Genomic DNA, 11,575 nt, shown 5'->3' with positions numbered 1-11,575 from the left:
GTTATATAATGTTGAATGTTAATGTCTGTCAACAACGTATTCGATTCAGAAAGAGTGGGGTGAGTTGCCGCCCAAAACATCATAGTGGTGACCCTAAGTTCTTCCCTCTCTGATAGTTTGATGGAAAGGGACTTGGAACTTGGCACTTTGCCCCAGACCGCTTGGACGTGGAACTCCCCACTTTCCAACTCCTCTTCCGAGATCTCCCAACCCGAACATGAAATAAAAAAGAAACGTCATTGCCACTCTTTTATCTAAGAATGACGCTTCTCCAAGGAGACAAAGCATTTCTTTGAAGATTGCGACTGGAAACTGCAGATATTCCCAAGAAGCCGTTTGATGCGATATATTGATAAAAACTCTCGAGCTGTCAAATCGGGGTAATCCTCTGAAGAGCCACCAAGGGCTATCTTAAGGGCAATACAACTGGCCACCATCAAGTACTAGGCATTGGGATGAAGCTACGCCGGGCCAACTAGAGGAGGTCCAGAATATCCCTGATGGGGCGGCAGAACGACAACCGCAATCCATTGGTGAACATGTAATGAAAGAGGGCAACTCATGTTGCCAATCCGTCAGCATCCACGACAGTGACAAGAGGACAGGGAATCTTCAAAACGGTGTCCAGAGGAATGTTGTATAACCTATGGTATGCACGAAGGTCGTCACTGGTCACGGCGGACTGCCACCATTTCCCAACAAAATAGCTTAGACGGGCATTGGTATCGCCTCGGTTAGATATGGCAAAAGAAATGAGAGATTATAACTTTGATGTTTCGAAAATAAGAAAAGGGAGAAGCTCAAGGAAGAAGATGAAAGGAGAGGTTTGGAGTAACAAAAATGGCAAGAGAAAGAAGAAGTAATAGGCTTAAATAGTGTGAGGGGACAGCAGGACTTCTGAAACAGCAACATGAAATCCCAAGGGATTGGTCAGTCATGGGAAACCAGACTAATAGTCACCAACAGGGCGCGTACCTCGCACGAACCAACCCTGAACGCCACGTCCAAGCACGGGAGCCCATATGAAAGGAAAACTTCAATTAATGAGGGTGGGAACCATTATTAGCTCTGTGTATGGGAAGGCAACGCGCTCAGAGAAAGTTTCACATCCCAAGGGCCTAGAGAAGGGGAACGGGCGACTATGCACGTGCGAATATCATTGCCCTCCATAAAAGCCCCTCGGTTGGAAATTAAAGAAACACAAAAATTTTCTTCATAATTTTCAGCCACCAAAGGATGCTGAAAATTCGTGGGGTACTGTGAAGGGAGTTATTCCTTGGGTTAGATCCAGATCCAGGCCTAGGCCCAAGCCCAGACAAGACATGGGAGTCGGGCCGGGCAATGTATACATCGAAGGCCCAAATCAAGAGGATGAGTAGATAAGAAAATAACAGCACAACGTATGGCAAGGAAGATAGCCTGGAAACCACTAACCGACAAACAGATGTGCTCGCAGATTGAAAATATCACCACTCAAACATGACAGACAGTGAAGTTTAGGGAGGAAGACACGCTACATTAATGAGGGAAATGAATCTTGGAGAGGAAGGCACGCCGCATTAATGAGATGGGAGAAACTTAGAGAAGAAAGCATATTGCATTCAATGCAACTCAGAGTTCGGAACGCACACGTCAAACCTAAGTTCCTTATAGCCTTATAGCACGGCAAGTAGGCCGCATAAATATCCGATCTCCTACAGAACAACACCCCACTACCATGGAAACCAGACCGGCAGGTATAAATAGACGACTCCTACAACCGACGAAAAGGTTAACATCTACACACATTTCTATTATCTTCCTGATTTATCTCCTACATCGAAACTAACTTAAGCATCTAAACTACAACATGTAAAGAGGTATTGAGTTGAAAAGGTTGTAGGTCCCACGTATAAAGAGGTTTTGAGTTGAAATGAGTTTAGTGATTTAAGAGTTAGATGCTTGGATATTAGACTCAACTTAAAATTAGACTGAATTGAGATTCAGTCCAAGTTTCAAACGGGACTTAAACGAGTGGGTCCTAATCTTTTCCACTAGGCTCCTTCGTATGTAGTGCATTCAATTTTCGGTGCCACGCATGCGCAACCCTTAAACATGCTTCCCCTCCTTTGATCAATGATAGAGACTCAACAGAGGTTGGGATCCTCCCCGGAACCCCCTTAGCTTCCCCCTCCGTGACTACCACCACTCGGGGCCGCTTCAAATAAAAAAATTAAATGAAAAATAATATATCCAATTACATCAGTAATTTAAATTTAAGAGTTTATCTAATTACATTAGTAATTTTCATTTTAAGGGTTGTAATTTTCCTAGTACGTGTTGTTTTAGTTTTCTCAACTGATGCTTTCTTAGTTTAGTAACCGATGGATTCAAAATTTGTTACTTCTATTTTTTTATGACTATATCTGTTATTTCGCATTCTACGTTAAGACTTGGAATTCCAAGTCTCTCTCCACTAAAATAAAATGTGAGGTTTTCCACTATCTTACTTAGAAACAAAAAAGAATAAGGAGAGAAAAGTACAAGGGAAATATAAAATTGATCATCATATCACCATTGAAAATAGGAACACAAATCCAATAAATACCATAGTACAAAGTGTAGATGTAATGCCAATCTATCCAACCAGTTTACATAATGCAGGCATAGAAAAGATCATTTTAAAACAATGAAGTACATCTACTGCATATTACAACCTTTGCTTTCTTTTCTTTCTCTATTTTATATGAAATTTTGTCCTCAGTGAATGGTAGAACAGTTTTAAATGGCTCCATTCTGGAATTCAATATTCCTCACTGGTCCCTTGAACCATTTCCTTGCATTCAACACCCACCAAAGCATTATCAGTGTCAATAATACAGCAATAGCTATAGGTGCATAGTTGAAAGTATCCCATTGTAGAGGGTAAAGAGTTGGCAACAGAAAGACTGAACAAGTATAAGATATGTATAAGAAAGCCATCAAGCAAATTGGCTTGCTTGCTCTTCCCAAATAGAAGGGACCTGGTTTAAAATCCTTCTCATCCATGACCAGCCTTGCAAAAATTGGGACAGCATAGCTTCCCACCCATCCAATTGTACCAACGGAAATTACAGCAGTGTAAACTACATTGGATTTCAAGATGGGAAGTCCTATGATAATGGAAATGGCTGTGCACAACCACACTGCATTTATTGGAACTTTCTGTTTTGGATGTATTTTTCTCCAGACTTTTGAAAATGGAACTCCTCCATCCCTGGATAGTGCATAGACCTAGAAAGTAGAGAGTATACGTGCATGGTCATTGTTATAGATAGAGAGAGAGAGAGAGAGAGAGAGAGAGAGAGAGAGAGAGATTCAGGTTTGCTTACTACTCTAGCAGCACTAGCAGTGACTGAGAGCCCTGCAAAGAAGTAGGTTCCCCAAATGATACAGAGAAAAATTACGGCTCCAGTACCATTGTGATACCTTCCATAAAATGCATCATAAATTATCTGTGCAGGAACGAGTGCACCAGCTGTTTCGTTGTTTGGATCATATAAATATGCAGGATCCTGCAATATTAACCTTAATATTATCTATATAATGTTCTCTGGCCAAAAATACAAATAAAAATCTACCAGAATTTTCAAACTAAGCATATATACCTGGATGCTAAAAGTAAGGGCTAAGATATATGCCCATCCAAATGCTGAAATGATTCCTATGCTACAAAGAATGGCCATGGGACCAGTTCTGTCAGCGCCTTTGGTTTCCTCAGTGAGATGAGCCGCAGTGTCGTAGCCATACAAACAGAATTGGCTTAGAAGTACCGACATTATTACTGCATAAGGTTTGCTATGTATGCCTGTTGTCTCAGGAGATGTTTCGAAATGAGTAAAGACGTATGATGCTGATTGTGTCGGGCTTGCTATCATGGGAAGAGCTACTATTATAACAAATCCGCCAATGACCTGCAATTTGCTTTGGTGACATGATTGTGAGAAGCTAATTTGCTTATATATTCCAATTAAGAGTTCAGGTTGTATATGAGCCTCTTAATTACTTTGATCAGTCTTAGACTCTTAAAAACATATTCTATTATATGAAACATAACTGATTTGTTGGATAGCAATATCCATTCTTTTAAGCTACACACAAACAACATTTTCCACTTTGTTTTTCGTCATAAATGGATCATGCAGAATATTTCTGATATTAACATATATATATATATATATATATATATATATATGTATGTATGTTGAAGCAGAACGTCAAATTAAGAGCACACCTGCCACCATACAGAAATTATGTTGAGGAATGCAATGACTTGCAAAGCAAAGGAGTTCAGCACTGCCCATATTAAGGTAAGGATTATATACATAGACAAAAATACGCTCCTTGTTGCCAAGTAGCCTCCACCCTTGTTTGTCCCAGTGGACAAAAGAATTATTATCTGCAATCCCTGTGCTCCAGAGTAGGCCTGATAACAGTAAGGAAAAACAGAAGATGAAGATCAATATAGAAACTTTGCGATGAGAACCAAACATCATATTTGGAATCATGAACACATCGATAACTAACTACTTAACATTATCACCGAACTTCTAGAAAAGTACACTTTCTGTAGGGATAAACCGGTTATCAAAGGCTAAATTTGAAGTATCGCAAAGGAAATAAACAAAAGAAAATAATGAAAATCACACACAGAACACCAAGATTTAAGTGGTTCAGCTCAATGTGAGTTACGTCTACTGGCGGGGTCGATCTCAATGAATTCACTATCAATAAAGATGGAGTACAGGAGATGAATAATAAAAATTCTTTACAAAGAATTATGTCTCCTTCTCATGTCTCTCTCTATCGTATGCTGAGCTGCTACCTCTCAAAAACTGAGTTATACAAATGAACACCGTTTCCTGTTTATATGAAACGGAATGGATCCTAAATCTCGAATATTCGCTCGAGCAAGTGTCGAGTGGCGCTCGAGCGAATGTTAGGGTTTGTCATCCTGCTCAAGCCGACTGTCGAGCGGGAGTCGAGCGAACTTTCGGATTGCACCCCACTCGAGCTAACTGTAGAGCGGGAGTTGAGAGAACTCTCGGGTTGCACGATGTTGACATCTCGTTCGAGCTAACTGTCAAGTGAGAGTCGAGCGAACTCTCGGGTTGGGCTTCGCTCGAGCAACCAGACTGAAGAGGTGATTTTTCAACTAGATTCAAGCCACCTCTCAACACTTTATCCTCTTACTTTTAGATGTCTGCATTTTACATCATCACAAACTACTAAAACTGATACATTGCATCTTTCAACTTCAAAACCTGACAAATAACATCACTGTCCAGACGCAAAATGAAAAGTGTGTTTTTCACCTTAGACTTCAGTGCTGAATGGGGAGAATTAAGCACATACCGTTGTGCCGATTCCAGAAACGAGACCGATAGTTTCTAGCCAAACGCAGCACCAGGATGCAAATGGCCCCCACCGGGGTCCAGCTAAGTGTGCAGCCCAAAAATAAAGGGAGCCAGTAGTCTGTTTAATGACTTACAATCAGTTCATATATCTGAAGAATCGTGACTCTTATGATGAAAAAGAGAGTGAATATATATGTACAAATATCAAACAGCCGATAGAAAAATTACACCAGGAGATATGAGTGATCGATTCGGTTGAATCAAAAGCCTAAATCCACTATAAATTTGCTTCCTTGCTTGTTTATTACATTAATTATGATAAATCCCCTGTTTATGTAACAGTTTGAGAAACAAATGAGGAAAAATATTAGCATTGGAATAAATTATGGCATCTGATTAAGAAGAAAATTCCCTCTGTAAGTTGTTTATTGACATCATGCCATGTTGGGGGGTGGTGGGGTTCATGTGGATCTTATATTTTTATACAAATATCTTTTCTCTTATTTTATTAATTATAGATGTCATGATTGAGTAATCATTAGTAATCAAGACATGGTAAAGAGAATATATGGAATCTTAAAAACAACAGATTCTTTATGGAGAAGAAGAAGAATGATGCATACTGGAAAAGATGAGCAGATCTCAGCCATGGCAAATCCTACAAACCAGGTGAAGAAGGTGACCACAACATAACCCCATATCATGCTTGCAGGGCCTGCATATAGTAGGCTAGATCCGTACAGTGGAGTTCCAATGAAAAGTGCCATGGTCGAAAATGTTATCGCAAATGTCTTGAATAAACTCTGCATTAATACCCCAAAAAGAGAGAGAGCAAAACCCATGTCAATAATCTTGAAAACATTTCAGGGTCCATGTTAATAATCTTGAAAACATGTAATTAAAAGGAAACAAACAGTTAAAAGGACTGAAAAAACTGTCATATACCATTTCTCTTCTGAGTTCCTGCTTGTATCCAAGCTCGTTTAGCCGCTTTTCTCCTGAATCCATCTCCATAGCTCTGGGATTCAAGCCAACATGTGCCTCTCTAAAAGCCATATGTGCTATGCTTCAATGGGTAGCAGTATCTTATCTACCAAAACATGTTAAGAAGGGAGAAAGTTGAACTCTCATGCATGCATTGATCCCGGCCAAGTTCGTCAAATGAATGCCAAGCCACATGGTGAAACTGATTTTCTTATAAACCTTTAAAAACTTCTGGTATTGACTTTCATGCATGATCCTTGCATGTTAAAGTCCCCATAATGTTTCTCATTCTCTGATCTACACCTGTTTCATTTCTCTCTCGAGTTTTTTTATTTGCAAGTTGGTACAAAGAACAACCCTCACACTGTTGATATAGTTAAAGAAATTGATGGGCCTGACTCGTCTCATAAAATCGGTTCTACAAGAGATGATTGATCATTCCTTATAAACATGTCCAAGATCTTATCCATATACAATGTGAGATTATTCCTTAATAGCCTCCCTCACGTGCAGGCCAGTATTTTTCCTAATCCTTGCTTGGGGTAAGTAGTGTGGACCTCCATTCGTCCTGTGGCAGACTCTAATACTATGAAGAAATTCACGAGTCTAACTCATATCATAAAACCGATTCTACAAGATAGGATTGTTCATTCCTTATAAACATGTCAAGACCTTGTCCACAGACAATGTAAGATTATTCATCAACAATAGTAAAATTTGATTCACGAAAAAGGTTTAAAATTAAGTTCTTTTATAAATCAAATCTTGTCGTGCCATCAATTAGAGAGTATGTTTCCATGCTAACTTGAAAACATAATTTTTTTTACTCGATTGTTGACTAAGGCATTCTACTTAGATTTTTTTTTTTCTTGGTCAGATCAATTCATGTATGACTCGGTTCTCTACCTTCTCATTAGAATCCTCTAAATTTGACATAAACCGAACTAAACCCCACAAAAATTTGGGGCCAACAAAGTGTATCATAAGTCTAAATCTAAATCTAATTTGAACATAAAACTTGATCTTAGAATGTTGTACTAGAATTGACCAATACAAGTACCAACTACCGAGCCCACACCTAATTTGCACGTGCAGTAAGCACTGTGAGAGAGAATAGGAAAGTTGACTGAATAATTGAGAGAAATTATAATATTATTCAATGAACTTTAATTCAGCCAAATGAGACTGATTATTTTAATTTACAAGCTTTCTAGTTTATGCTTGTTTTCTCATGTTACTGCTATTATTTTACTAATTAAGATCAATGGCATAGTTATTCAAGGTTGCATCAAAATACATACAACTTATCAATGGCAGATATTTAAGGTTGCATTAAAATAAAACTCATCTCTGCAGCCTATTTGAATTAAAGATCAAAGTAAACGAAGAATCAGTCATGATCAGCAGCAGCATGTCATGTACTGACATGAAGACTTTTACTCTGAAAGGATAATATATATATATATATATATATATTATATATATATATATATATCTATATCTGAGTGAGAAAAATAATAATCCTTGTTGCTTAGTTGACTCAACTTCCTATATGCACCGAACGCCATTCTCTCTTGTTGCCACTTGTAATTTCTGTCTAATGTAGACTCTCGTTTACTGTAATAATCAAAAGGCCGGCAAAACTTGTTAATTTTGAAAACTTTTATTTTTCTATATGCATTTTTTATATGTTAGATTAAAAATTTTAAATTTTAAATTTCTCTTATTAAAGTTTCGGTATCATGATTTTGCCCCCTTCGTCAAAAAGTACTGTTGTTAATTTGGATGGAAATGTGTCCTAAAAAAAAAAAAAAAGGCTCTACCCTTGAGATCTGGAGAATGATTTAGGCCTATAACTATGTTGGGCCTTTGAACCAATAGCTCATGCACATTAATTAAAGAGAAATGACTTTTTTATAAATAAATAAAAAATTTATAAAAAAAAATTCATAAATTAATATAATTTGATATTATTTTTATTATAAAATAAATCTAATATATCATATAAAATTACGTTTATTTGTGAGTTTATTTTTATAAAAACTTAAATCCATACCACTTTTTTTAACTACTGTTTGGGTAGCCAATATACCTCAACACTTTTTAAGTATTCTCGTACTATTAGAAATATTCCACATGCCAAACACAATGAATTATTTTCGTATCAAAGTCTTTCCAAAAATCACTATAATATTTATCACTATTATATATAAATAAAAATAAAAATCAATATAATATTTATCACTATTAAATAAAAATAAAAAATAAAATCACTATAATATTTATCAATATTAAATATAAATAATAAATAAAATCACTATAATATTTATCACTATTATATATAAATAAAAAATAATATTACTATAATATTTATCACTATTATATATATAAAAATAAAATCATTATAATATTTATCACTATTATATATAAATTAAAAATAAAATCATTATAATACTTATCATTATTATATATAAAAATAAAATAAAATCACTACAATATTTATTAATATTAAAAAATCACTATAATAAAATCACCATAATATTTATTACTACAAATAAAATCACTATAATATTTATGGAATTCATACATTTTTCAACTACTTATCCAAAATTTAATAATTTAACATACTTCACACATCCAAATAACTCAAAATACTATCAATGAGATCCACAAATTTACTTTAATCTCTATTCATAATTATTCATAAATATTATCATCACTTCTCAAATATTCTCCCCACCCAAACTAAAACTCAGAGGATGAGTTGCAGCACAAAGATGTGAAAAAGAAAGTTTAATCCAAGTTGCAGTAACTTTTGAAGTTGTGTTTGACCCTTGTATCCAGCCCAAGGATTTTGGATCTTAGGTTCATGGTGCACCCCTGGTTTTCAAAGTTGTTTTGTACTTGTGCTAGCTATTGTCTTGGAATGAAAAGCGAACCCTCACCACGAGGATTAATGATGTTACTCATTGAGCCATTGACTACTTAATGTCCTTGTGTTGACCCAATTTATTATAAGCATAATTCATAGCTTATAAATTTTTTATATATCCTCTCTTTCAAAAATAATTCATAACTTTCAAAAATAAATTTCAACATATTATTAATAATAAATATAATATATATTATTTTAAAAATATTTCAAACAGATTTAACCAAATTATTATCTAATAGTCTTAAGATTTTTGGATCAATGATTGAGTTTTTAACAATTGGTATCAAAGCGTAGGGACCACATCATGAGTTCAAGTTACAGAAAGGGTGATCTGTAGGCTGGATTAAAATACTTTGGTACTATGTATGGTCAAACACAGTACCAAAATCATTAAATATTGATAGATGAGTGAAGCCGCCAAAAGGAAAAGGACTACCACCGGGTCAGTGTCAATAGAGTGGACCGTCGTGGACGTATCTGATTCAGAAGTATGGTAGAATGTTATGATCATGATGGTTAAAGGTTTAACCAAATTAGTATCCAACATGCATGAGTACTCCTAAGATTTTTGGATCATTGGTTGAGTCTTTAACATTCAAATAAGTGAAAGATCAGAGAGAACAAATGCCCCCAACATGCATCATTCTAGGTCTTTAATAATTTGCTCATGATCATGTTCTCACTACGTGTATATATATATATATATATATATATATATATATATATATAATATATGAATTTAAAGATTAATGAACCCTAGACCAGAATCCATGCAGACGCTGTCATCATATATAATATGTAAATATGTTGGAGAAATAATATAATTTAGGAAACATTATTGTTCCAATCTCAGCCATTATATATATATGCATGCAACCTACGTGGCACAACTTAACAGATAGGATCGATCCTGCATGCATGCAGCATGACGCCACGAATTATTCAACTATATTTGGTTTTTGGAGGACAACTAGTACCACAAGTACCCGAACATGGCCAACCATACGCCAACTGCTCTTTCAACCGCTGCTTCGAACAAAGATATTGCAAATCATTTTCTGCTTAATTAAAACAAAAACAAAATTATTCTCTCCCACAAAAAGTACTTGAAAATAAAAACCTGATCATCATCACATATATATATATATATATATATATATATATAATGTATATGTTATACAGAGTTAAGTTGACTATATATATATATATGTTAGATTAGGGCTGTGCATGATATATATATAGCTTTATTTATAAAATAAGTCTTCATGACTTTGCTGCTGCTGCTGCTGCCTTCCTTAACCCACAAATAATGCCTACAAATCAGTATATGAGTTTAATGATGCAACATAACTTCTCATCAACAAACAATTTCAATGTCTTAAAAGTCAGAGGGAGGGTTGCATTAATATATATATATATATATTAATGCATGCAATTAGTCAACACGATCGAGAGTCGATGAACCCTAGCTCTAGCTAGTCGGCAGATGTTTAAACTGCAAGTAAAATTACATATATATGTACATTTTGAAAAGTTAAACATGGTGATTATCCTGATCAGCAAGATCAAGATTAATTAATGGTGTGTGTGTGTCTATATATATAAATATATATATATATATATATATATATTATATTTCAGTACCAGTACACGTTGTTTTATGAGATCAGATATTTATTTGGAAACAGGCTAGCTATACATGCATGCATGTCACCATGCCTAGCTAAGAGGTTCATCTAGCTCGATCGTTATTTTATACATGCATGCATGTAACTGATCCATGGCTTCACCCTTCTTAATAATTAGTTGGTTAGAGAAACTTTCTGATCTACATTAATTCTATATTAATTCAAGATATATTTGATCAGAAAACAGAGCAGAAGTCATGATATTCATGCGCACACCCCCATTAGATCGAGGATGAAATGTAAGAGAACCATGATATATATTCTCCACGTGTCAGTTAATCAAATGGGCTTATGTAATTAACGACCTGCATCATGTTATGAATTAAATTAAAGCTGATCATGAGTATATATGCTTGTGTTGTGGGTTACCAGGTAGTACTTCAAAAGGCATTGACCTTCTTGTATCTTATTTAAAACCTAACGTGTCACCGTCCCACACCACCTTTCCCCTAACAAATTAAATAAACTTCTAAAAAAATAAACCAAAAAATGCTTAAAAATTAAGTGGTTGACATCCAATATGCATGCATGGCGGGAAGCTTTGTTATAAATAGGCTCAAGGAGTACCCTCTCTTCCAAACCACAAAACTGTG

The 11,575-nt window shown here is 35.4% G+C and overlaps 1 protein-coding gene across 1 annotated transcript; it reads right to left on the bottom strand.

Moving 5' to 3' along the window:
- Positions 1–2,760: 2,760 nt before the first annotated feature.
- LOC109009850 (amino-acid permease BAT1 homolog) lies at positions 2,761–6,540 on the bottom strand. The gene is made up of 7 exons (XM_018990485.2): positions 6,321–6,540; positions 5,999–6,178; positions 5,374–5,493; positions 4,253–4,444; positions 3,627–3,932; positions 3,351–3,533; positions 2,761–3,252 (listed from the first exon to the last, which is right to left on the bottom strand). Exons 1-7 carry the CDS (start codon positions 6,429–6,431, stop codon positions 2,761–2,763), a joined length of 1,584 nt encoding a protein of 527 aa, XP_018846030.1. The 5' UTR covers positions 6,432–6,540.
- Positions 6,541–11,575: the final 5,035 nt, after the last annotated feature.

This window comes from Juglans regia, chromosome 6 (genome assembly GCF_001411555.2).
Source record: "Juglans regia cultivar Chandler chromosome 6, Walnut 2.0, whole genome shotgun sequence".
Taxonomy (NCBI): Eukaryota; Viridiplantae; Streptophyta; class Magnoliopsida; order Fagales; family Juglandaceae; genus Juglans; species Juglans regia.
Note: the sequence above shows the minus strand (reverse complement) of the source record. Positions and strands in the feature narration are given on the sequence as shown.